The following is a 27,630-nucleotide window of genomic DNA, read 5'->3' as shown; positions in this document are numbered from 1 at the left end:
CCTCCATTCTGCTGGGCACCTCGGCATAGATGAAAGACCACCATGCATCAAATATTAACAAGCCTCGGGGCCTGGAAGGTGGTGTGCGGGCCGTGGGCCCCCCGGGGCTGCCCAGCCTCCTGCCCACGGTTCCTGTGGCCTTGCAGCCTCGCTGGCCGAGGATCAAACAACACAGACGCAGCTCGGCCAGCAGGGCTGTGGGCAGGGGCCTTCTCTGAGCCCCCGGCCCCCCAAACATGAAAGTGAGCCCTGGAGTGCCAGAAACTGACCACAGATCAATATTCTTCCGCAATAAGCTGCCTCGTGCCAGTGAGGTAAGAATGTTCCAAGGAACGCAGGAAGGAGTGGTTTTTATAGTTTCGCCCTCCTCCGCATCTCTCTGAAGCTTAAGGCCTGCGCGGCCGTCCGGCAGAGGGGAGGAGGCGTGAATGTCCCCTGGATCATCACCGCGTTTAGGGAGTGGCCAGCAGGAAGAGTGGGAGCTCGAGGATGCCTCTGATCCCGTCCCGAGGGGCCGATGCTGGGTCAGCTCTGACAGTCCTGCTCCCCATCAGCCCTGCGGCACGCGCTGCTTCCCGGGGAACTGCCACCAGACGCATGGCTGGCCTTCGGGGACACAAGCTCTGATTTGCTTTCTTTGGCGTGGTGCTTGTGAGCACCCCTCCGTGGGCTTGCTGGCTGCACCAGCCCGCAGATGAAGCATTTGGGGGTGGGGGGAAGGCTGCGTCTGCAGGTGGGGTTCTGGCAGGCAGAGCGCACGCCCGGAGGGGGCCCGGGGCTGATAAATCCTGGACGGGGTCCACAGCAGAAGACAGGGACTCACTCACCAGGCAGAGATGGGCTGGACCAAGAGACGTCAGCAGACCTTGGCCCAGGCTCTGCTGTATTTTTATTGAGAATTGTCAGGGGAAGCTCCTTCAAAAGGGTGGGGATGGAGTGGGCGGCATCTGGCAGATTCCATGGGGCTTTGTGGGCAAGAGGTCAGTGGAGGGAGGTTATGAGGTCTGAGAGGGGCCCCCAGCTCCCCGATCTGCATCAGGCCAGGGCCGGGAAGTCAGAGGATGTCTCGGGGATACCCTGGGGGGCTGGCTGCCGCCTCGGTGCGTGCGCAGATCCGGCCCTGCCACGTATCAACGGTGCTGGCAGCCCAGGAGACTTGAGACTGGGTTTTCCCGTTGCAGGATTTGTGGAAGATCGATGGTGACAGTGATGTCTGCTCTTGAGTACCTACTGTGTGCCAGGCCCTCTGCTCGTCTCATCTCATGTGATCGCCCCATCCTGGAGGTGGGCTCCCTCTTGGTTCATGGAGGGCTCTCTTGAGGCCGGGGAAGTTCATGAACTCGCTCCAGCCCAGAAACCAGGACTGGACCAGGTCTGGGGCTCTTTCCATGGGGCTGCTCAGCACTCACGTGTGTGGCTGGGCCCAGCTCGGTGCTTCACACAGAGTAGGTGCTCGGGAAACACAGGCACGAACCCTTCCTCCTTCCCGCCTTGAAGCTTGTCTTTCCTCCCCGCTCTGGTGCACAGGCATTTACTGAGGCCTCGTCTGTGTCCCCCTCTGCAGGCTCCTGGTCCCCAGGGTGTGGCCATGTGGTGAATTCTTGCTACCAGAACGCGAGGGGTGGTGACACCCGTCCTAGTGGCCAGCATCGCAAACTGGTGTGCAGGGAGCGGGAGAGGGAGTCGTTCAGTGGATGGAAGGTCAGTTGTGCAAGATGAGAAAGTTCTCGAGACCCGTTGCACAACAAGGTACAGGTAATTAATTCTGTTGTCCTGTACACTTAAACGTGGTTGCCATGGTAAATTTCATGCTGTGTATTTTTTTTTTTTTTTACCATAATAAAAACAAACCCCCTCTATAGAGAGGACTCCAAGGGCCGCGGGAGGGTGGGGCCACAGGCCGGACGGAGCCCGGGGCCCTGAGTGAGCCTGTGGAAGGCTGCCCGGCCAGGAACATTGACCACAGATGTGACATGAGGCCTCAGGTGTTACTGTGTCAGGCCGGTGAGATGCCAGCTTTTTCTGTGATGGTAGCTAGCATTGCCTCAACTGATCAAGGGGGCTTCAGAGATGAAGATCGAAGGCCCCCCTTCCCTCTGGGGTTCACAAGGGTCAGAGAGGACAGCAAACATGAGAGGCTGTGACCCAAAGTGGATGAGTACCTTTAGGGCCTAGGGAAAGATGTGGGGGAGCCCGAGGAGGTCTCATCAGGACCAGGGAAGGATTCATGGAGGATGTAACCAGGAAGAGGACATTTCAGGGTTGCTAAGGGAGAAGAGAGGCCTCTTGGGGAGGGAGCCCCATCTAGCATAGCATGAGAGCTGAAGTCCAGGCAAAGTGTTTGAGGCCCTGGGGGAGCAGTGGGGCCAGGTCCTGCAGGACTGAAGAGTGGGAGCTTGATTTTGTAGGCAGTGGGAGCCACAGAAGGTTAGTGAGGGAGAGCATGCCAGATACACTGTGCTTGAGGCAAGCTTCTCCTGTTGCCATGTGGAGAGTGCCCAGAGCAGGAGAGGTTAGATGTGGGAGACTGGAAGGGTGATGGAGGATAGAAGGGAGAAGCCCAAGAGGGTGGACTCCCAGGACCAGGAGACAGAAGAGGGGCAGTGCGTGGGAAACAGTGCAGACGGCGTCTCTCCCCTCTTCCAGGCTGTGTGCTGGAAATGGGGGTGGTCCTTTTCATGAAGATGGGGAGCCCAGGGAAGGAGCAATAGGGTGTTGGAGTAGACAGTGCCAGAGTTTGTTGGTCCCAAAGTGGATGAATGTCCCTTCCCATGACTGGAGGCCCCATCCTGAGAATTGGTGCCCGGGCTCTGCCCTTCTCTTTGGTAGGGCCCTGAGCCTGTCACTGCCTGTGCGCTGGACGCGAGAGCCCCCCATGCCTCCTTGTGGCAACCCCACCCCCCCTGCCTCCTGCCCCACAGGGTGTCCGGTGGAAGCTTCCTAGAGCTGCTGATGGTTTGGGGCGGGAGTGACTGCAGGGTCTGAACAGGTATGGCCATGAGGTAAAGAAAATGATGCTGCAAACGTGCCCTCAGAGAACATCCACGCTCTGTGTGTTGCCTTTAAAAAATCTACAGAATTGGCTTCGCTTTTCTGCATTTACAAGAAATCTACCTTGCAAATAAGTTTCAAAAATAACCTCTCTCACAACTCTGCATTGTGCTCACCATCTGTGGGCCAGGGTGCGGATGTGTATGCGCGGCCTATGGGTCCAAGCCCAGGACAGGCTTGGGACATGGTGGGAGGGAGGAGGCACCCCTTGGAGGGTCACCTGGTCAACGGTGAGAAATGGCGCATCATGGCTTATTGTAGCAGGGACATAGGCCTGGAGGGACACATGCCAGGGAAGACAGACACCTTCAGGGGACGGAGGAGACAGCATGTGCGCCCGGGGTTCCAACACGGTCACCTGAGCCTCTCACCCGGGCCTTCTTGACTTCTCTTCTCATTCCCCAAGGCCTTGGCTGTAGGGGTAGGAAGTGGGGCCCGTCTGTCCTTCGCAGGGAGCGGAAAGGTCTTGAGGGGCTGCAGCACAGGGAAGGAAAGATGATGAGCCCCTGGATGCTGAATAAGCAGCTCAGACCCTCGAACCGTCTCAAACAGAGCCTGGCTTCCCCCCAGACCCGCTCCTTCCCCTGTGCCCTCTGATGGGGGTAACAGCCCCCACCCCACCCCGTTGTGCATCCTGAAACCTGACGTTGCCCCAGCTCCTCCAGCGTCCCCACGCCCACACCCCACGAGGAGGCTGACGCCAGCCTGGAAAGGTCCTCAGTTCCATCCGCACTCCCCCCAGCCGCTCCCTGCTGGGCCATGGACATCGCTGACCTGGTCAGCATGGTCAGTCTCTCCTTCCTCCACACTGTCCCCAGGAGGTGGTCCTGAAACACTTCTGCATGCCTGGCCGTCTCCCTGACCCCTTAATATCCATGAGCTGAATTTCAGTGTTCGGGGCAGGGAGTCGGGATCCTCCTGTGCCCACTTGATTCACAAAACTTTGCACCTCTCTGGTCCCCCAGGCCCACGTGCAACTCCATGTATTTTCATGAGTTGCTCCTTCTTCTGGGAATGCCTTCACCTGTCCCCCAGCAACAAAGCCTGGCGATGGTTGGGCTAGCGGTTCCAGAGTAGATGGCATGTTTGCAAGCGAGTGACACACATGGCATGCCATGTGGTAAGGGGGCTGGTGGGTGTGTACGTGTGATGTGTGCACCTTCACAATCGCAGCCCACTGCGGGCGGCAGCCTTCGGCAAGTGCACCAGTTCTAAATGCCACCCGCTGCCCACGCCCTGGCTCCGCCCCACGGCAGGACATCGAGTCATACCAGCCAGCGCCACCCAGCATGAGCCTTTGAGCGCATTCATAAGCACAGCACTGTCGACCTGCCAGGCCAGCCAAGTGTGGAACCTGAGTGATGGTAATTTGCACAGGCTGACCTCGGACCCGCACGGCGCCAGTCATTTCTTAGTAAGCAGCTGGGCCCGTCTTCTGCACTGTAACTGGGGCTTCAGGGAAGAAGCATCAGTGAAGGCTTTGGCTGGGGAGCTGTCCCCGCTAGCTCTGTCTTTGCCAGCCACTGTCACTCCTGAGGCACAGAAAAGACCTTAAGTGGATGCTTGAGAAGCTTGCACAGTGGGACTTGTCCTCTCTCGCTGCTCTTGGAACTTTGCTCTGTTGTGAAGAAACGTGGGCCAGGCTTCTGGGTAAAGAGAGACCCGTGGCCCAGTTGCCTCTGTCCCTCTGTTGACAGCCTGCTGACGGCCAGACGTGTGAGTGGGGCATCCTAGATCATGCAGCCACAGCCTGCCCGCTGGCTGACCACAGACACAGGAAAGAGCTCAGGCGAGATCAACGGAATCAGCTCAAACACGAGAACTGCCCAACTGACTCACAGCATCATGCACTAAATAAATACATGCTGTTTTAACCACTAAATTTTAGGGTGGTTTGTTATGCAGCAAAAGCTAACTGATATAACACATTGTTTTTTGGTTACTATTGCTGTATAACAAACGTAACTTAAACCCCCAAACTTAGAGGTGCTTGGGTGCCTCAGTTGTCAAGCGTCTGCCTTCAGCTCAGGTCATGGTCCCAGGGTCCTGGGATCAAGCCCCGCATCGGGCTCCCTGCTCTGCAGGAAGCCTTCTTCTCCCTCTCCCACTCCCCCGCTTGTGTTCTCTCTCTTGTCGTGTCTCTCTCTGTCAAATAAATAAATAAAATCTTTTAAAAAAAAATCCAAATGTAATTGTTAAAACAATCATTTTTTTAAAAGATTTTATTTATTATAAAATAAATAATAGAGTGAGTGAGAGAGTGAGAGAGAGGTCACTAGCAGGGGGCAAGTACAGGGAGAAGCAGGGAGTCTGATGTGGGACTTGATCCCAGGATCCTGGGATCATGACCTGAGCCGAACGCAGATCCTTAACTGACTGAGCCACCCAGGTGTCCCAAAACAATAATTTTATTGTGCTCATGGATACGAATCAGAGACTTGAACAAGGCATAGCGAGAATGACATGTCTTGGCTCCGTGCTGTCTGGAGCCCCAGCTGGGATGACTCAAGGGCTGATGACCTGGGGTATTGATGGCTGGGGGCTGGAATAATCTGGAGGTGTCTTTGCTCACTTCTGGTAGTTGAGATTGTTAGCTGGTGTCTCAGCAGCGAGAGAGGACAAGTCCCACTGTGCAAGCTTCTCAAGCATCCACTTAAGGTCTTTTCTGTGCCTCAGGAGTGACAGTGGCTGGCAAAGACAGAGCTAGCGGGGACAGCTCTCCAGCCAAAGCCTTCACTGATGCTTCCTCCCTGAAGCCCCAGTTACAGTGCAGAAGACGGGCCCGGCTGCTTACTAAGAAATATGTTGCGGTCACTTTCAGAAGATACAGTCTGCCACCCATTATCTCACCCAATTCCTGCCATAACTCAATGAGACAGGCACCACTTTTATCCTCACTTTTCAGATGAGGAATGGAGGCTCAGATGGTGGATAGTGCGCTCAGGACACACCTCCTGTGACGGTTGGAGCCAAGTCTAACCTTCACCCTTACCACATTTCCTGGGCTGCCTGTTGGTCCTTTGGATCTAGTATCTTGGTGTCCCTTTTCCCTCCATGCTTTGTTTCTACCTTAGTGGGACACCTTCTGATAAGCAGCTGCACTTCTTAGCATCTCTCTTGACTGTGTTGGGGTTCCCCACCAGTTCCCCAATCCCAACCCCAGAGCCAGGTGTGTGGTTGTGGGGGAGGGGGAGAGGGACTCTAATACACATGTTCAACTGATCACCACCTTCCCTCCTGCAAAACAGATAACAGTTTGAAGGTCCCTAGGAGGCAATTTGAATTGAAATCCTAAGAGGATGGAAAGACGGGTTATGTATCTGGACTTCAGAAGATTTATTTTTTGTGTTACAAAAATTACTACTGCTGAGTATGTGCAGTCCTGTTTCCTCCCTGACCCTCCTACCAGCCCATGCAAAACGCCAGCTTTGCCCACTGACATTCTCCTCCCTTCTTAGGGAAGATGGGAGGACCCATATGGATAGCAGTGCCCTATAAGGTTTTTCCTAACATTTATTGATGTATAAAATACATTCATGATACGTGTTGATTGACAAAATGTCCATTAACAGGAGAACGGAATAGGGTAGTCAGGTAAAATGCACGATTTTCTATTAAATTTGAACCACTGCAAAACGACAAGCTGTTTCTATAAGCATGTCTCACTCTTATAAAAGGGCACCTATTTTAAGTGTACAGTTTGATGGATTTTCACACAGGAACTTGTTTGTGCAACCAGCACCCATATCAGGAAACAGAACATTCCAGGCTCCCAAAATATCCCTGGTGTCCCCATCCAGGAACAACCCATCCCCCCTTAACTATCCTGTATCCTGACCTCTATGTACAGCGTAGATGAGTTTGGGCTTGTGTTGAGTGCCATATAGATGGAACCACTCTGTCTGTATTCGCCTGTGTCTGTCTTCTTTCGTGCATCATTGCATCCGAGAGACCTATCCATGTTATGTATGGCAGTAGTTCATTTTGGGTAATAATTACTGTATGAGACATGCTTGTCCTGAAAAATTGTCTGTTATTTATCTGAAATTGAAATTGAACTGGGTGTCCTGTATTTTATCTGGCAACCCTATTCCAGTCTTCTGTTCATGGACATTTTGTCGTCTTCTGTTTGGGGCTCTTGTGAACAAAGCTGCTGTGAATATTCTAATACATGTCTTTTGGTGAACATATGGACTCATTTCCTTTGGGTATTTACCTAGAAGTAGAATTTCTGGGTCATAAGGAATGCATATGTTCAGCTTAGTCTATCCTGCCAAAAGCTGTTCCAGATGGTACCATTTTACACTCTAACCAGCAGTGTGTGAAAGTTCCAGTTGCTCTGTATCCTCACCAATACTTGTCATTTTCTGCTATTTCTTTGCAGTCACTCTAGGGAGTGTGTTCTGTTTTAATTTCATTGTGGCTTTAATTGACATATCCCTGAGGATCACCAAGCTGGGCACCTTCTCACATGCCTAGTGCCCATTCGGGCCTCCCCTTCTGTGAATTGCCTGTTCTAACATGTTGCCCTATTCTATTGGGATGCCTGCCTTTTTCTTTTTGCTCTGTAGGTATTTCTTATATAGTTGGCATACAAGTTATTTTTCAGACATATGTCAACTGTCTTTTCCTGGGGAATTTTGGGAAACAGTTGAGAGAGGATTTCTGGCTAGCTATGGGTCATGTGGTTGACTTGGAAGAATCGAGTGGGAAGAGGGGTTTAACAAGACTTGCCATGGATCGTGGCTCTCCTCCAATGGTCTTGGGAGGGCACAAGTGAAGACCAGACGATGCTTCTTTGAATGTCTCACTCATTCTGAGACTGTGCCACATGGGGCCCTGAGTAATATTCAGATCTTGACGTGAAGGCACAGATAGATTTCCATTGTATTGAGTTTATAGTGTGTCTTGGGAAATTTAACCTAGGATGGTTGGAAGCACTTCCAAGAAATTCATATATGTCCCAGCAAAGTCTCTGGTGCCTATTTCCACATCCTGAGGGGAGAGGTCATCCCTAAGAGAATGGAGATCCTTATTTTTCAGAGAGGGAGAAACTCCCCTCCAGAACACACACTGGATAAGAAGAGAATGCATCTAAAAGGTACACTTAATTCATAAATCAAGGCTGCACAGCAGATGATATTTATGGCAATTCTTGCTAGAGGAAATATTAAAATTTGTACGAATAGGAAATGCTGTAACACAAAATGCTATAGTCACTGGTCATAATTGATGACTTCCTCTTGAATGTATTGAATAAATTAATTTCATCGCTATAGAGATGACATTAATATGCTTTTATAATTAATTTAGTTCTGAGAGCTGTTGTGGGTGCCAAGATTTCATTGGAGGGAGAAAATGGCCCAAGGAAAAAGGTGACACATGAAGAATAATTTTGAAATCAAATAAAGAATAACACTCTAATAAGAAACAGCAGGCTCGGTGGGGCCCTGTCATAAACGAGAACATACCAGGGAATTGTCGGGAGGCGGATATTAAGGTCAGCATCGTGCGAGTGTTTCCAGTGTTGCTGTATTTTCATTGGGATTTCTCACATCCTGAGTCAGGGGTTTAAGGCTAGCTTATGTGGAAAGCCTCCTTCTTCAGTGGGTATCATGGATCGAGCTTGAGACTGGAGCCTTCTGCCCACAAACCTGGTCTCAGAAGGAGGATTCTGAGGCCCTCCAGGAAGGGGCATCAAATGGTCAAGGAAGCCGATTTCTTTACAGCCAAACAACCAAAAAATAACATTTAGGAGCCATTTTTCTCAGGCACTCTGCTGAATTCTTTACATTCATTGTGTCAACAGGATTGTTCCTTTCCTCTTTTAAAGAATAACCTTTAACTTATTACAAAATAATGCATGTTTTTTTTGGATATTCCTTAGAAAACACAGTTCAACAAATTCAGCCATGTTTTTACTCCTGGAGGCTTCCATTCCTAGTGCTCAGTCTGGGGGGCTTTGGAAGCTGCAGCCTCTAGCCTGGTGGGTGGCATGCCATGGGCAATTTTTCCGAAAGTTTCCCTTTTCCTTACAAAGACCCCCAAAAGGTGGGGGAGGTGGTTTGCTTGGAGAGAATCTTTTATACTTCCCCCTTACCTAAGAGCTTGAGTAGAGTATAGGACTTAGAAACGGCCCAATTTAAAAAGTCATATTTCATGAAAAATCCCCTAAAGCATGGTCAGTTCAGATGCAATTGTGGGAAAGAGAAATGATCTTTCTCTAACTCCGAGCAGCATGAGTTTAGGCCTCTGCTTGCACACCGCACATGCTCAGGAGCTGATGGCCAACCACTGGAAAGATTAATTGGAAAAAAGGATCCCCAAACGCAGTTTCCCCTGATTGACGCTTCATCAATGCTGTCAACCCCGACAGAGCACCAGCCACATGCCAGGCCCTGGGAGGAAGCTGGTGGGGATGGTGTGTGTGTGTGTGTATTTGTGTGCGGTGCGGTGTGAGTCTATGTGTGTGTGTGTTGTGTGTGTCTATGTTGTCTATGTATGCGTGTGGTGTCTGTGTGTGTCTGTGTGTGTGTGGTGTCTGTGTGTGGTGTGGTGTGTGTGTATTTGTGTGTGTGTGTGCGCACATGTGTATGCGTGCGTGTGGTAGGAGAGGAGAGCATGCAGAGTGAATAGGGCGCTGTGTCCTGCCCCGCAGCCCTTGGCCTTGTCAGGGAGGGAATACAAGATCTGCACACAGCATGCTCCTCCTTTGCTGTCCAGTCCCCCCTTTCCCTCCCTCCCTCCCTCCCTCCACCCTCCCTCCCTCCCCCTCTACTGCCTTCAGCTCCTGCCGCCCTGGACTGCTGGGCTTCCTCCCGCCAGCTCCCAGCTCCCCATCCGCGATGTTTTTGCTTTGCTGGGCCCTTCGTCCAGAACACCTTCTCCTCCATTTCGCACGTCTCAGCCCTGCCTGTCAGGTGGTGGGTGGGAGGCAACAGTCCTGAAATTGGCTCAGGCTCCGTGCTTTCTACCTCCTGTCGCTTCACAGCGACTTTGGAATGAGTGCACCCGGTAGGCAGCCGTGTTGCTGTGAGTGTGGGGTGTTGTGTGGACACGATGAAGGAGAAGCGTGTTGTATGCCAGTGTCTAAGATGATAGAGAAGCATGCTTTCTAAAACTGCTAAGTATAAATCAGAGGTACATCAGGTGGTGGAGGAAAAAAGAATCTGGACGACAAATGAAAACCATCCGCTGAGTCAGCGTTCAGAGTATGGAAGCTGAGTGGGCACACACCACCGTGAGGTGGGACCCCACAGCCCGGGGGCGGTGTGCACAGCTGGTGACCTTGGTTAGACTCCTGGTTATGGCTTCATGCAGTAGAGGGGAGAGAGCCTCAAGTTTGCCACCTTGAGATGAATCAGCCCACTGGACAACTTCTACTTCGGAATTTGGTGAGGAGACACCTGGCTTGTTGCTCCTCTTCTGAGGAACCCAGCGAGGTATGTGGACAAGCCTGCTGTTTGTGGGGGCCTTGATCTTTTGGTCATCCCGGGCAGCCTGACACACAGTCTAGTGTTCTCTGGCTGGTCTCGGAAGGAAAAACTGTCTTTCCAAAGCCGGTTATTTCCACTCTCAGTCTAGGTCCCTCCCTCCTGTTTGGAGCAAATCGGTTGTGGAGAGCAGCTTCCAAGATGGCAGCCTTCTGATATTCGTGCTTCGTGTAGTCCCCTCCTTTGCTGGACTTACTGATTCTCTTCGAGCAGGAAAGATGAGCTGTGACTGCTGAGATTAAATTATAAAGGATGGTAGCTTCTGCCTTGGTGTTTGGGATCTCTTTTTTTTCTCTCTCTCTCCCCCTAATCTTGAATCGCAAGCTGCCATGTCATGAGGACACTCAGATGGAGAGACCCAGATGTAGACTGAAGTGCATCTTCCCAAAACTCGTATGTTGAAGTCAAAATACCCCCGACCTCAGAATGTGACTGTATTTGGAGATCACGTGTTTTAAAGGGGTAATTAAATTAAAGCAAGGCCATGGGGTGGCCCCTAATCCAATACGACTGGTGTCTTTATAAGAAGAGGAGATTATGACACAGACATACACAAAGGGATGATCATGAGAGGACATGGGAGAAAGTGGCCATTTGCAAGCCAAGCAGAGAGGCTCTAGGAGAACAATCTTGCCGACAACTTGATCTCAGACTTCCGGCCTCCAGAATTGTAAGGAAATAAACGTCTGTTGTTTAAGTGTTCAGTCTATACTACTTGTTACAGCAGCCCGAGCTGACTAATACAGGCCTATAACCATGTCAGGGAACCTGGAGGCACATTTCCTGAAGCTTGCTGACAGCCACCTGAGTGGGCTTAGAAGTGGACTTCTCAGCCCCAGGTAAGACTTAGATTAAACTGTAGCCCTTTACTACTGCCTCATGGGAGACCCTGACCCAGAGGCTAAGCCACATCTGGATTCTTGAGCTACATGGTATCTCGTCTACATTGTACAATAATAACTCTTGGCTGTTTTAAGCTGTTAAGTTTTGGGATAATTTATTATACAGCAATGTAGACTAATATGCCTCCTCATCCATCATGGCTGGAGCGACAATATATTTCCTCTTTCTTTTTTAAAAGCTTTTATTTTTAAGCAATCTCTACACCCAATATGGGGCTCAAACTCACAACCCCAAAATCAAGAGTCACATGCTCCACTGACTGAGCCAGCCGGGCACCCCTAGAATGACCATATATTTTGTTGATGACTCCAAGTCACTTTTGAGAGTAAACAAAGATTCTAAAACAATTAAAATTTTGTGTATTTTGAAAATATTTATTTCTTGACTGACAGATTGGTTTTATTATACTGGCGCTGTAAACGGTTCTGTTAGAAACAAGTTTCAATAATAACATTCTTTCTAAAACAAAAAATTAACATATATTCATGTACAATAAAGTAAAATTTAAAAACACTGTTTATATTGATTATCTGATATAAAAAATAACAAAAACAGAATAGTGTACTTGAATCAGTATCTTAAGCCATGTCTGTCTTTTTTTTGAAATTGAATTTTTAAAATATTTTTTATTGTTATGTTAATCCCCATACATTACATCATTAGTTTTTGGTGTAGTGTTCCATGATTCATTGTTTGTGCATAACACCCAGTGCTCCATGCAGAATGTGCCCTCTTTAATACCCATCACCAGGCTAACCCATCCTCCCACCCCCCTCCCCTCTAGAACCCTCAGTTTGTTTCTCAGAGTCCATAGTCTCTCATGGTTCTTCTCCCCCTCCGATTTCCCCCCCTTCATTCTTCCCCTCCTGCTCTCTTCTTTTTTTTTTTTCTTAACATATATTGCATTATTTGTTTCAGAGGTACAGATCTGTGATTCAACAGTCTTGCACAATTCACAGTGCTCATCATAGCACATACCCTCCCCAGTGTCTATCACCCACCACCCCATCCCTGCCACCGCCCACCGTTCCAGCAACCCTCAGTTTCCTGAGATTAAGAATTCCTCATATCAGTGAGGTCATATGATACATGTCTTTCTCTGATTGACTTCTTTCGCTCAGCGTAATACCCTCCAGTTCCATCCACGTCATCGCAAATGGCAAGATTTCATTCCTTTTGATGGCTGCATAATATTCCATTGTGTATATATATATATATATATATATATATATATATATATATATACTACATCTTCTTTATCCATTCATCTGTCAGTGGACATCTTGGCTCTTTCCACAGTTTGGTTATTGTGGACATTGCTGCTATAAACATTGGGGTGCACGTACCCCTTTGGATCCCTACATTTGTATCTTTGGGGTAAATACCCACTAGTGCAATTGCTGGATCGTTTGAGATTGAATTTTTAATTTTAATTCTAGTATAGTTAAAATACAGTGTTACATTAGTTTCAGGTGTACAACATAGTGAATCAACAATTCTATGTAATTCTCAGTGCTCATCATGATAAGTGTACTCTTGATCCCCATCACCTATCCCACCCATCCCCCCACCCACCTCCCCTCTGGCAATCATCAGTTTGTTCTCTATAGTTAAGAGTCTGTTGCTTGGTTTGTCTCTTTTTTCCCCCTTTGTTCATTTGTTTGTTTTTTAAATTCTACATATGAGTGAAATCATATGGTATTTGTCTTTCTGTGATGGACTTATTTCACTTAGCTTTATACTCTCTAGCTCCATCCATGTTGTTGCAAATGGCAGGATTTTATTCTTTTTTATGGCTGAGTAATATTCCTGTGTGTATGTGTGTGTGTGTGTGTGTGTACACACACCACCTCTTCTTTATCCATTCATCAGTTGATAGACATTTGGGCTGCTTCCATAATTTGGCTATTGTAAGACATGTCTGTCTTTATTATGTCAATGGGATGGATTGTTTTTTCCTTCAATATGGTCTCAGCATTTTATTTTTTCACAAAATTTCCTATAATCTTCAAAGTAACATTTTGTGGTTAGTAAATTTGAAATTATTGACACCTTCAATCTACTCTTCATTGTAGGCCATAATATTTTTAATTGGGAAAATATCCTGTCTACAGGTGTTGAGCTACCTAGTCAGCTCAGGACAAATGAGGGATACTCTCAATGCTGATTTTTTGGTATTAAAATATGAAAATCTTACAGCCCCCAAATTTTACCAGGGACTTCCTTTTTGCCTCCTTTCAGAGTAACTTTTTCAATAAATATTTTCATAAAACTAAAATCATCAAGTAAATTGTCTTTATGATTCTTTTGAATGCTTCACTAAACTTAGATGCTGCAAAATTATAGGCTTTTCCAGTTTCCTGCTCTTCTGGGATACAATGTAATTTTTTTCTAATTAAAAATAGGGATTACATCAAAAGAGTCTTTTTACAAGTCAAGATATTCTGAAGTACCCTTACAGAATTTCAATATTGAGCTCTCATTGATTAATGTGTTCCATTTCTCTCTTATTTTTCAAGGATAAATTCCAGTGTGTTTTCACTTGCAAACTTTGTTTTCAATTAATGTAGTTCTTTCAAAGCCTCCATAACCGAAAGTTTATATGTTGACTAATTTGATCAAGGTGCTCCTATTTTTGAACAACATGCATCTAAAATTAAGAGGACTCATCTATGAAAAGATCAATATCATTGTAGAGCACTTAGATTGACTTCAAAAGGTCCAAGTATTCTAAAATCTGATAGATGGCAGGCAGCAAAGAGAGAAAGCACAGCAAGCCATGCTGAAGCATGTTTTTTTGTTTTTTGTTTTTCATTTTTATCAGCTTTGTCACAAAATGTTGACAACTATAGCTTCTACTTAAATTGGTAGAAAATCACACCTTATTTGGATCCAATTATGAATTATATATGCATCATTACCAATTCCAAGTAAATTTCTGCTTCATAGGTTTCTTAAATTAGTAAGAATGTTGTTTTTGCCATGACACTGAGTTCCACCAAAAAATATATTTGATTATCATTGTAAAGACAAGCACTATTTAGCTTCAATGTCAACATCACAAAAGTGTCCATAATAGTCTCAGATGATGCACAATTAATAAAGAAAACTTCCAAGAGCTTTATTCTGAGTCTATGACTTGGATGAGAAAAAATGGACACATTATTGTAATTAACTGATGCTCTATTTGAAGAATCTGATGACACCAAAATAAAACCTGCATTATATTACAATCTGTATAGTTTTTCTGATGGAGACAACATATAAACAGTGATTGCCTCACATGAATGAGTCTCACTCTTAATTAGGATGTAGAAAATGGTAAAAGACTGCTTCTTTTGAGGAAACACTAAGAAAACACTGGATAAAAAATTATATATTTTTAAAAAGCTATTGAAGAGCTATGGGTGCAGAGAAGTTTATATACCAGGGAGAGAGACCAATCGTTTCTAGAGGAGCACCGACCGATGGCTGATTTTACACCTGGGAGATGTTAGCTAGACAGCATATGGGTGGGCAGAGGAGTCAGTTTGCCATAGATAAAGATATTTGCCTGGAATAAAATAAGCCAAAGTTTTAATTACTGTGTGGACTGGCATGAAGGATTGGAATTTTTAAGAGTCTCAAATGCAAAACTAATTTTTGTCTGCTTATAAGCTGAGTAAGCTATGGCTAAGGGCGTGGCCAGAAAGCAGAGAGATCTCATGGTAGCATGATGCCTGGTCCCAAAGATGTGTTGGAAGGGGAGGCCTGATTTCAGCCACAAACGTTTTGGAGCCAGAGGTAAACTGAAATGAATTCAACTTGTGATCTGGCTCCAACGAATCTCAATTCCTAATGGATCAAAGTGATCAACTTTTTAGCCTAGCTGCTTGATAGAGGAAAGGATGTAAATTACCCACCCTCATCTCTAATTTTCTTTAATACAGGATGTCTAGATTTCAATTTAAAAAAGATAGGACATGTAAAGAAGCAGGAAAATGAGCCTCATAATCAAGAGAGAAAATAGTAAAGAGAAACAGTCCCACGAATTATCCAGATGTTGAAATGAACAGAAAAGATAATATAAATTTGTTTTAAAAATTAGGGGAAAAAATAGGCAATATGGTTGGACAGATGGAGAATTTTAGTACAGAAGTGGAAACTCTAAAGTAAAATCAAATGGAGATTTTAGAATTAAAAAAAAAACCCAATGTGAAATGAAGAATTAATTGGTTGGGCTTAATAGACTAAACTGAGCAGAATAAAGGATTAATGTGCTTAAGGACAGTCAGTAGAAATTATTCTAACTGAAGCACAGAGAGTAAAAAGAAAAAATGAAAGAGAGCAGGGTTTTAGAAGCTATGTTATTTGGTGCACATATTTCACATATATTTTACTTATTATCTCTCATGTAACCCACTGACCCCACTGACTGGGTGGCCTGCCTGGCAGCTTTGTGTCTCTCACAGGCTAAGGCACAAATGGCCAGAAAGAGTAGCAGACTAAGAAACTTCTTCCACCACCTGATGTGGAAGGCTATTCCTAGCTGCTCATGTAAATATTTTTATACCTGCAGCTGCTTAATTTTGTCCTTATATCAATTTAATAGTTTTTCAAAATAAAACATAGAATTGTAAGTTTAGAATTTTATATCTTTAATGAGAACTTTGGAGCATTGCTCTATTGTTTTCTAGTTTTCAGTGTTGCTGGTGAGAAGTCACATGTCAATGTGATTGCAATTCCTTTGCAGATTTTCTGGTTGTTTTTTTTTTTTTCCCCTGTCTAGAACCTTTTACAATCTTCTCCTTACACTTAGAATTCCAGTTTTCATGAGAATGTGTTTGGGGTGGGTCTTTTTTCACTCATTCTATTTTACTTTTTTCTAGGATTCTTAGTAAATGGATATAAGACTTCTTAGATTAGGGCGCCTGGGTGGCTCAGTCGTTAAGCATCTGCCTTCGGCTCAGGTCATGATCCCAGGGTCCTGGGATCGAGTCCCACATCGGGCTCCCTGTTCGGCGGGAAGACTGCTTCTCCCTCTCCCACTCCCCCTGCTTGTGTTCCTGCTCTCGCTATCCCTCTCTCTGTCAAATAAATAAATAAAATCTTAAAAAAAAAAGACTTCTTAGATTAATCATGTATGTCTCATATTTCCCTTCATATTTTCTTCTGTCTTCTTGATATACATTCTGAGAGATTTCCTGAGCTTTAACTTTTTTTTCCCATGGAATTTTTATTTTAGCATTAACACTTACAAGAACTCATTCTTGTTCTCTAATTGCTCCATTTTAAACATAGCCTGTTCTCTTTTAAGGAACACATACCTTCTTGAATTCCACTCAAGCCACTAATTCTTTAATAATTCCTTTCTGTTCTTTGAATTTTGTTAGTTTGTTCATCCTGGTTCTTACCTTTTGTGCTATTGGTGTTCTTCAGTGCCTTGTTTGGTAGTCCGTATTTATTTATTTAAGACTGATTTATTTGAGAGAAAGAGAGGGAGGGAGCGAGAAAGCGGGGGGAGGAGGGGCAAAGGGAGAGGGAGAGAAGCAGACTCCCCATGAATGTGGTGCCCACTGCGGGGCTTGATCTCACAACCCTGAGATCATGACCTGAGCAAGAGTCTGACGCTCAACCGACTGAACCACCCAGATGCTCCAGTGGTCCATATTTATGAAGGAAGATGAGAGTGATGCACATTTGCAGTTAGTGAGATTCATTAAGACAGCTTCATTTTGCTGGGATTTCTGCTTGAACAGTTGGTTCCACTAACCTGAATATGTATATATTCTTTTAGAACTTGGGAATGCGAATTTATTTTTCATATAATTTATACATTTTCTTCATATATATATATCTATTTTTTCTAGAATTTCCAGTAAATGCTGGCATTTCTGTCAGAGATTTCTCCTCAGAGTGGGAGTGTTCCTGAGAGCTCCCAGCATGTTGACTGGTTGCTTTTACACTGGTGTGAATAGGCTAGGAGTGGTCAGGCCAGGGGGCCCCAGCATGCTGAGCACTCATACACACCCCACCACCCTCTGATATAGGGAGGGGCAACATCATTAGATGAGGAACTGGGGCATAATGCCTGCGCTGGAATTAAGACCCCTGTGATTCTGAAGCCCAGGCTACAACATTGTGAGCAACAAGAACATGGAGGCTTGAGAATATGGGGATGGGATGATGGACAAGACTTGTGGGCTGGAGGGAGAGGGAGGCATGAAGTTGGGAGGGAGAGGGAGGCATGAAGTTGGCAAAATGGTCCTCACAGAAATGGAGACATGCGTGCTGGGGTCGGGGAGAGCTGAGCTGGGGTTGGGGGATGTCTCCTGCATGTGTGGAGGCTGACGTGAGGCATGGCGAGTACACAGGGAACAACCAGCCTCCAGAAAGAAGGGAGGAGTGAGGAGTGGAGTCTGAGCACTGCCCTCTTGGGGGCTGGGAAGGAAGAGGGAGAGCACAGGAGTGTGGGTCTTTGCTCGTTCGTTCATTCATTCATTTATCATGCTGACTGAATGTCTCTGATGTCTCAGTCTGGGCTGGGCTCTGAGGGGCACTGGAGGTGGACAGGCTGAACTCTCACCTAACACTGCCCCTTTCTTCATAACAATGGCCCATGAGACACCCTCTGTGTTTAAACGAACAACAGTCACCCACATTGACCTGCAGTAAAGGTTACGATGCCCTGTCACATGTGTGAGCTCATTTGTTCCTGGCATTTACGTCTGAGTTGGAGCGTGGACTTAGGCGTTGCCCAGACTTGGGCATGACCTCAGCTCCGCTGAGTGACCTCAAGCCAGTTTCCTCATGTATAAAGTTGCGACAGTAATGTTTTTGTTACATAATTTTTCTAAGCCTTAGGTGCACCCACATGAAGTAGGATCGGGCCGCCCCCTCTCGAGGTAGCTGTGAGGATTTGTGCAGTGCCCTGTGGCCACCGTCAGTCCAGCTTACAGTTGAGGAAAGGTACAAGGGTTACGTGGCTTCCCTCCGTGTCACTGACAGACCCAGGTCCCATGGCTCTGGGTGGAGAAACTGGGACCTCCTGGATCTCAGTCTGGTGCTCCTTCCGTCTTGCCGGGTGAGCTGACAGAGCCCCGCAGAACAGCCCAGACTCCCTGTGCCATGTGACCCGAGTCCCTCCCTGTTCTTGTGCCCACAGGGCCCGCCTGCTTCCTGGTCGGAAGAGAAGGGAGTGTGAAATCACCTTCTGAGGCAGGAGCGTGACCAATGCCAGAACCTTCAGCAGACCCGGGGAAAGGCTTTCCGCTGCGTCCTCACACCACGGCTGAGCCCTGATTGGTGGGGATGGGCTTGTTCAAGGGAAATGCGTGACCAAGGAAAGAACAGCTGAGTAGAAAAGCTGTCACCCGAGACATCCATCATCGACTTCCAGTTCCAAGATCTGCAGCCACGGGACGGCCGGTGGTCCCAGCACACTTGGCCAAACCCACCTTCCGTGGGCAGAAGCTCTGAGCAGCCCAGCCGGCCTTGACCTCCCCACCCCATGGAGCTGGACCGCAGACACAGGCGTCCAGTCTACAGCCTCACGGCTCCCCAGAGGAACGCGTGACACAGAGCTTGCTGGCTTATCGAGCATAGTTCTGAGCCTGAACAGAAATGGATTTTGTGTCGCTCAGGCTCATCTGGAATCAGATCAGCTCCCTGCTGTCCCAGCCCTGCTGGCTGTTCTTTCGGCGCCTGCTGGACTCAGGGCGCAGGCCTGCTCTCTCCTGGGAGCTGTGGCTCACGAGCATTTCCAGCACCTTGCTTGCACGTGGTGTGCCCCCCGCGCCCCCGCAAGCCCCTAGGTAGGCAAGCCAAGGGCACATTGTGTCCATTTCACAGCAGAGCCAGGGCTCAGAAGGGCGGGAGCTTGACTTAATGCTCTTCTGCTGCCATCTTGAAATTTTAATAATCCTGTCTTTGAACTTGTGTTTTGCAAGTGAAATCTGATGGGATTGTGGAGCCTGCGCAGGAGCGGAGGAGGTCTGTCAACGCACGTGTCAGTTATTCCTTGCTGTCCTACCTGCCTACAGCATTCTCGAAGCCCCGTGAGCACAGAACTCCAGGGGGTCCCCCGAGGCACAGGAGCTCTGTGAGACTCAAAGTGAGTACAAGACACGTGTGTTACATCAAGGATGGGGTGAGCAAGGGCAATGACACCCCGAAAGGCCACACTTTGCAATCAAACCAGAACTTGCTTGGAATGCAGAAAGAAGGCAGTGGGGTTCTAGGGAACGTGAATGACCAAGGAACCCTGTCTCTTATTCTTACTCAGGTTATTTTCCTGTGTCAGCCAATCGCTTACAGGGAAAGTGAGGGCACAGAAGGAAGTGGAGACACAGGGCACCCACGGTTCCCTTTCCTCCCGTCCTCCTCACTCAGAAGGAGGGCAAAGGCACAGTGTGTGGGTGGAATGTCAAGGAGCGACATAAAAACTGTTGAGTTAGTGTAGTGTTTCTACTGTTCTGGAAAGGACGAAAATACTTTTGCGTACAAACTGCAAAATATGAAGAGTGTGATTTCGATGATTCCATATACGAGTTAAATGGCCTTATATTTGCATTTAAAACTGCCACTGCACAATACGATGTTGAATGGTGTAGTTAGAATGGCATTAAATAGCAAATAAAAACACCATGACAAGTGGAGACGGAGGGTATCGTGGAAGAAAGAAGCAAGTTTGGTATTTTAGCAATTTTTTTTTAAGATTTTATTTATATATTTGACAGAGAGAGACACAGCAACAGAGGGAATACAAGCAGGGGGAGTGGGGGAGGGAGAAGCAGGCTTCCTGCTGAGCAGGGTGCCCGATGCGGGGCTCGATCCCAGGACCCCGGGATCATGACCTGAGCCGAAGGCAGACACCCAACTACTGAGCCACCCAGGCGCCCTGGTATTTTAGCAATTTTAATGGCACTTGCCTCCTGGTTTTTGCACAAACATCCCACATTTTCATGTTGAACAAGGGGCCTTGCAATCATGAAGACAGTCCTGGTTGGGGGGTGAGGATGGGAGACAGAGAGGATGAGAAGCCCCTCGATATCTCAGTTATTCAGGGGCGACCCGGGACGCTGGTCTCTGATGGAGTCTGGGGACAGGATCCACCATGATGATGATGAAGATGATGGTGATAAGCCCACCGTATTGCGTCACGCACGAGGCACGCAGTGGCCCACTCATCTCCATGGCAACCTGGAGGCAGGGACAATTACTTTCTACCCTGCAGAGGAAGAAACCAAAGCTCTGAGGGCCTTTGCAGCCTGCCTTCATCCCTAGCTGGCAAACGGCTCAGCCAGGAACCCTGCACTGTCAAACCTTGGTCACCAATATCTCCGTTCTCCCACCTGCTGGGGAGAGCACACCTGATCCCTTGGCCTCTGTCTGATGACCTCAGGCTCCTTTTGGTAAGAAACAGGGTCATTCATTTTATTTCTTTTTTTTTTTTTTTAAGATTTTATTTATTTATTTGAGAGAGAGACTGAGAGAGGGAGAGCATGAGAGGGGGGAGGGTTGGGAGGGTCAGAGGGAGAAGCCGACTCCCTGCCGAGCAGGGAGCCCGATGCGGGACTCATCCAGGGACTCCAGGATCATGACCTGAGCCGAAGGCAGTTGCTGAACCAACTGAGCCACCCAGGCGCCCATTCATTTTATTTCTTTATAAAAATTGAATGAGAGTAATACATGATGACTAATAAACCATTTGAAGTACACAAAAGTATTTTCAAAGTACTGATAGAGAAAACCCAGCAGCTCCTCCCTGGCCCCACCCCTGTTCAGTGAATATCCTTCTAGAACTTTCTCCATGCAAGCCGGGGTTTGTTAACAGCTTTCGGGGTGCGGGGCCCAGAGTGGAAGATGCTGGATAGAGAGAACAAAGAACCCAGGCATGTGTTTTGAAAGCCAGGAAGTCAGGAGCTGTGGGGCTGTGTCCCACAGTGGTGGGCTTCTGAAAGTAGACCATGAACCAGCCTGGGTCAGGGTTTGTAAATAGCGGTCCCCCTTCCCACACATCTCCCGGAGTAGCCATGGAAGGGCATGGCTGTCTGGAGGCCCCACAGAGCTGGATTGCGGATGTCCAGGGGCCCCTACTCAGGCGTGGCACGGAAACAGCAGACTTGCCCACCTTCACACAACCACAGGGGCTGGATGCCCAGGCCCCAGGGAGGGCTGCTGTGGCCTGAAGACCCGAAACCCCCTCTGTGAATTTCTCAGAGCTCTTGTTTGACCACCCAACACAATAGTATTGGATCGCTTCCTCTCCTCTTGGGTGAGGGTTCCAAGACAAGTTTGTGTTGATTTAGGACAAATTAACAAACATGACATCTTAACGTCCAAGTGAAATAGTGATATTGAGCTGAATGACCCTGAGGTCCCGGCCAACCCTGGCTTCTTGGTAGGCCACATCTGGGGTCAGCTCTTGCCCTGGGGACCCAAAGGTGCCTCCTTCTCATGGCCCCATGTGTGCTCTCTGCCTAAGGCCCTACCCCGATGGGAGGGGGGCTGGCCCCCCTGCTCATGAGGATGCACATGGCTGTCTCATTGGGATTCCACAAGGGGAGGAGGGAGATCTGCTAACAGGTTCTTAGAGACCTGTGATTCCCTCTTGTCCCAGAGAAGACCCCCCTCTTTGGTAACAAGTGGGCTACCTGCAGCTCTCTGAGGTGCTTACTTGGTGGTGGCTATGGGGTCCAATCCAGGGAGCTGGTAATTTCCCAGAGCTCCTCCCAGAGACCCCAATGGCCAAGCCAATGGCTCCATGCTGGGATCTGAACCCAGGCTCATCTGGCTCCTGGATCTAAGCTCTTGAGAGACAGGAGACAGGTGTATGCAGGCAGATATTCTGGGAAACTGGGCCCTCTGGGACTTCTTCTGGCAGCCCAGAAGGGAGCTTTTGTCACCACCATGGTGGATCGGCTTTGCTCTTAGAGTGCATTTGGGCCTGGGACGTGGGCGGGGGAGCACTCCTCACAACCTGAGGCCAGCCCCCCCTTTCTTGTAACTTCATACAAGACCAGCCCCACTTGGGCTCCCAGCTACGCTGTGACTCAGACTTAATGGAATCACCATGGGGTGGCAGAAATGGCATGGTTCTGGCTGACCTCAGTTTCTTGTTTTTGGAGAATGGTAGCTAGAGTTGATTGTCCCCCGACTCTATGTCCAGATGACTCTCACAAAGCTCTTTCCCCCAGGCCAAGCCGAGAGGCCTGGTTTCCATGTTAATCCGGGGAAGAAGTCATTCAGAGAGTTTCACCAAAACACATCCCAGATCCACTTGGGCTGGGAGGGGCCACTGTACTTGCCTGCTGGGAGGCATGTTGAGATTTTTCACCTCTCGTGGCTGGAAGCAGCCTTCACTGGCGGCACCGAGGGGCTGACTCCCTGGTCAACTTTCTCGAGCGTCGATTTACCAGATGCATCAATCTCCCAGATGGTAACTAATTCAAAACAACATTTTATTAAAACAAACTAAGATATTATGAATTAAATATAAAGTCTGCGGGAACCCTGAAGATCAAACGAGATACTGCAGAAATTTCACATTTGTAGAGAGTTGCTCTGAGTTACTGCTCCCAGGAGCCCAGATTGAAGTTTACCCTCCTCTGCCTGGGATGCCCTGAGAACCAGAGAGAGGGCTGGGAATGATGACTAGCTCCTGCCCAGCACTCCAGAGTTTGCAGAGTGAGGGCACATTTTGATCTCCCTGCACCTGAAGTACCCAGGGTGGTGAATAAGCAGTATTAATGACCTTTATCCACTTTCCACAGGCAAGAGAGGGTAAGCCCAGGGTCACAGCTGGCCGTGCTCATGCCTCCCGACATGCTACCAACCTTTCTCCTCCACTTTCTCCTTTCTGGTTCTCTACTCTGGGATGCTACAGGGCTGCCTGGGGGACAGGGATGGTTGGTCCTGACTTCTTGAGGGAAGTTGTGATTTGCTGGATGGCTGCATCCCTGGCTGGGGATGAAGGCTGATTTTTGTCCCTACAGCAGAATGGGAGAAGATGGCCAGCTGACCTTTCTTCAAGGACATTGCTGCCTGAGTGCATATGGGGTGCTGGAGGATGCCACAGTGCTTCTCTTTGCCAAAGGAATGTTCTGACTTCCTTTCTGTTATCTGTACCAGGGCTCATGTGTGCATTTGGGAAGGCATGTTGGGAACAGCCGGGTCCAGCCTTTGTCCCTCTGACCCAGCATCTTGTTCCTGTCCCATGTTCCCACCTGCTCCACACGTTGCTCCAGGGGTATGGAGGAGAAGGCAGTGGCTGGGATGGTTCTAGAAGAGGGCCACCTGTGGACTCTTGCTTTTCTTCTGGGGGTCAGGGCAAGGAGGTATTTGGTTGGTGTTTGGTCGGCTCAGGTTATATGTGGGTGCTGGGGATGGCCACGCAGTGTGTGCAGATGAAGAACGTGCAGAGGACCACGCCACAGACCCTGTCCAACCTCTGCTTGAAGATCAACGTCAAACTGGGAGGCATGAACAGCATCCTACTGCCTCAGGGGAGGCTGCCCGTGTTCCAGCAACCCATCATCTTTCTGGGGGCCGAAGTCACTCGCCCACCCGCTGGGGACAGGAAGAAGCCTTCCATCACCGCCGTCATGGGCAGCATGGATGCGCACCCCAACCGCTACTGCACCACTGTGCGGGTTCAGCTGTACCGTCAGGAGATCATCCAGGACCTGGCCACCATGGTCCGTGAGCTCCTCATCCAGTTCTACAAGTCCATGCGCTTCAAGCCCACGTGCATCATCTTCTTCTGCGACGGCGTCTCCGAGGGCCAGTTCCAGCGGGTCCTCCACCATGAGTTGCTGGCCTTCTGCAAGGCATGTGTCAAGTTAGAAAAGGACTACCAGCCAGGGATCACTTTCATAGTGGTACAGAAAAGGCACCACACGCAGCTCTTTTGCACCGACAAGAATGAGAGGGTTGGGAAAAGTGGAAACATTCCAGCAGGCACAACTGTGGACATGAACATCACCCACCTGACCGAGTTTGACTTCCACCTATGTAGTCACGCTGGCATTCAGGGAACAAGCAGGCCTTCCCACTATCACATGCTTTGGGATGACAGTCGTTTCTCTTCCAACAAGCTGCAGATTCTCACCTACTAGCTGTGTCACACCTACGTGCGCCGCACGCGATCCGTGTCCATCCCGGCGCCAGCATACTATGCCCACCTGGTGGCTTTCCGGGCGGGGTACCACCTGGTGGCCAAAAAACATGACAGTGCTGAAGGAAGCCATACCTCCAGGCAGAGTAATGGACGAGACCACCAAACGTTGGCAAAGGCAGTCCAGGTTCCTCAGGACACCTGGGCACCATGTACGTTGCTTGACATGTTTTAGTGTTTACGATTGTGTACCGAGTTGGATTCACATGAAACCAGCTGCACTCAGACCAACAGATGCCCAGCCCTTCCATGACAGCCAGCATCGAACATGAGATGTCATTGATTTTAGTAGATTCTCCATTTTCCAGAATGCCTTCCGTCCCAGATTTCAAACTTGGATTTTGAACTGCAGACCTGTATGAGACCCCATTGTCGTAGGAAATACGGTTTGCCAAAATCTATAAGCTGCTTATTAAAATAGAGTCCCGTGTTTCCTAAAAAAAAAAAAAAAAGGTTATGTGTGAGAAAATAGCCCTTCATTCCACATGGGGACCTGAATTTGTTCTTCCCTCCAGCCTTGGGAGCAGCAGGTCGAGGGGATGGGCAGCTCCCCTCTCTGTCCTGTCTCCCTTGGACCACATGCTTTTCTACCCATTAGAACACAGTTGCAGCAGACTTCTGGTGGGGCCTGTGATGGTGGGAGGAGAGCTCTCCAAGCCTCTGGGAAGTTGTTGGCACACAAACCATGAGCATACCCTTGCTGGGAGAAGCGTCAGCTCCTTATCCTTATAAGTGGCAATATGATCTTAGAAAGGTGAAATTAATGCTGGCAGCTAATAGGGAGGGCCCAGGGTAAGCCAGTCATGATGGCTGGCCCTTCTCAGCATTGGTACATCGCAATGGTTTTATGATGAGTTGTAATCAGTCCCATTTTACAGGTGCAAAAACCAAGGCTTACCAAGGCCTCTGCACTGTCACCTGTCAAACTCTGAGCCCTTTTCCATGAAGCTCTGCAGGCATCATTCCATTTTCATCTCTTAATGACCTTCCGGGCAAGTACTACAGTGATGTCATCCTATAGGTGGGGACACTGGGGCTCAGAGAGGCTCAGTGGTTTGCCCTAGTTATACAGCCAAGTGGTGTCCTAGAACTATACAGGCCCTAGAACTCTGCTCTGTCTGACCCCAGAGCCATTGCTCTTTACCACTGGGCAGGTGGGGTGCTCTGGGGAAGGAATATTCTTGCAATCAAGGGGCCAAAGCAGCTGAGATCACAAGACAGGGGTGATGCACAGGCCATGATTCCATCATCCACCCTCTACTGGTCATGGAGTAGAGGTCATATCCCCACTGCTTAGGAAAGGCTGAGCCATCACATTGTGGCGGGCAGCGCATGAAGCAGTGCTGGGCACTTGATCAGCCTGTCCATGCATGGCCAGGGGCTGGCTGTGAGCCTGTGGCTTCCTGTTGAGTTGAAAAGCCATGTCTAGGCTTCTCCCCAGGCCTCCAAAGAAGCACAATAACCTAGGCAAGGTGATTTTTCTATCGTTAAATTGCTACATTGTCATCTTTTCAATAAAAATGACATACTAGCATTTCTCTGTTCTCTTAGAAATTCATCACGCACCTAGGAAATACAGAGATAGCCAAGAGCATTCAGAGCCCTTTGCTTTGCATGTCAATTCATTGCTTCATTCACCCAAATGTCCTTGCTTGGGGGCTGGGGTCCTCAGGCCTGTCCTCAGGGAACTCACAGTCTACCGGGGAGATGTAGAAGTATCTTGGGCAGCTCTAAAACTACACCTGTATTGATTGATTGACTTATAAACTGGTTCAATGAATATTTATTGAGGATCTATTATGTGTAGGAAATTGATTTTTAAATTATTCATATTTTGCATTCCTTTATTGGTTTTAGAATTGTAAAGTGCCTTGTGATATGTTCTATAAAAACCCAACAGACTTGTGACCTTGTTCACTTCTAGAATAAAGATCATCTTCTACAAATCGAAATCTAGACTGAGGGTTTGAGCATGCTCTATATGTCATGTTTTGAGTGTAAGCGAGAAGCATCCTGGTGTTTCTCCACCCTGGCTATGAATTAGAATCATCTGGGGTGGGAGGTTTATAAAGGGTCCATGCCGTTGTCTGGGCCTTACACCTATCGCTTCTGATTTCATAGGTTTGAGGTGGGGCTCTGGGAGAAAGCTGTCTTGTAAGACTCCCCGGGTGACTTTCCTGGGCAGCCATACCGTGAACCATTGGTCTATGCCAGTGGCTCTTAACCTTAGCTACACATTAGAATCTCCTGGAGAGTATTAAAAGGTCCCATGCCAAGGCTGCACCCGGTCTGCTAAGTCAGAACATCTGGGGGGTGGCACCCCACCACCAATGTATGTTAAAGCTCCCCAGATGATTCCAATGTGCAGCCAAGATTGAGAGGCTCTGGTCTGCTCCAATTTTATTTTATTTTTATTTTTTAAAAATTTATTTATTTATTTATTTTATTTATTTGAGAGAGGGAGAGTGAGTGAGACAGAGGGGGCGGGGAGAGAATCTGAAGCAGACTCTGCACTGCGCACAGAGCCCGATGTGGAGCTTGATCTCCCAACTGCAAGATCGTGACCTGAGCTGAAACCAAGAGTTGGATGCTCAACCGCTTGAACCACCCAGGTGCCCCAGTCTGCTCCTATTTTCTGTTCACAAACGAGTTGAGGATGGCATCACAGAGGCTGTGAGATTGGAGCTGGGTTTTGAAGGATGAATAGGAGTTTGCTAGGATACTCTAGAAGAAGATGGGGCACTTGCAGGTGGAGAAACCAGCGTGTGCAAAGGCAGCAGAACAGGAAGGAGAGAGGAGGATTTGAGATGCAATGTGACTAGAGCAGCATCAGGGAGGCTACACAGGCAGGAGGAAAACAAGCTGCAAGCCAGACTCGTGACCCCGTGGCTCTGGCTCTGCCTGAGGAGTCCAGGTAGGAAGTGACTGGACCTGTTTGTGTTATGAACATCCTTGTTGGTGATGGAAGGCCTGGAGGGAAGGCTGGAGGTGGCGAGACCAAAAAAGAATTTGTTTCAAAAGCCTCAA

General features: G+C 48.2%; 1 protein-coding gene across 1 annotated transcript; it reads left to right on the top strand.

The window, feature by feature from the left end:
* Nucleotides 1-18,386: 18,386 nt before the first annotated feature.
* LOC118027449 (protein argonaute-2-like) lies at nucleotides 18,387-26,555 on the top strand. Its single transcript, XM_035030835.1, has 3 exons — nucleotides 18,387-19,240; nucleotides 19,376-19,539; nucleotides 23,423-26,555. Exon 3 carries the CDS (start codon nucleotides 23,564-23,566, stop codon nucleotides 24,542-24,544), a length of 981 nt encoding a protein of 326 aa, XP_034886726.1. The 5' UTR covers nucleotides 18,387-19,240; nucleotides 19,376-19,539; nucleotides 23,423-23,563; the 3' UTR covers nucleotides 24,545-26,555.
* Nucleotides 26,556-27,630: the final 1,075 nt, after the last annotated feature.

The sequence above is a fragment of the Mirounga leonina genome, unplaced genomic scaffold, assembly GCF_011800145.1.
Source record: "Mirounga leonina isolate KUSES-001 unplaced genomic scaffold, KU_Mleo_1.0 Mir_114, whole genome shotgun sequence".
NCBI classification, from domain to species: Eukaryota; Metazoa; Chordata; class Mammalia; order Carnivora; family Phocidae; genus Mirounga; species Mirounga leonina.
Note: the sequence above shows the minus strand (reverse complement) of the source record. Positions and strands in the feature narration are given on the sequence as shown.

What these genes read in the sequence shown, in the direction of transcription:
- LOC118027449 (XM_035030835.1), top strand. Translation starts at nt 23,564, where the DNA reads ATGTGTGCATTTGGGAAGGCATGTTGGGAACAGCCGGGTCCAGCCTTT.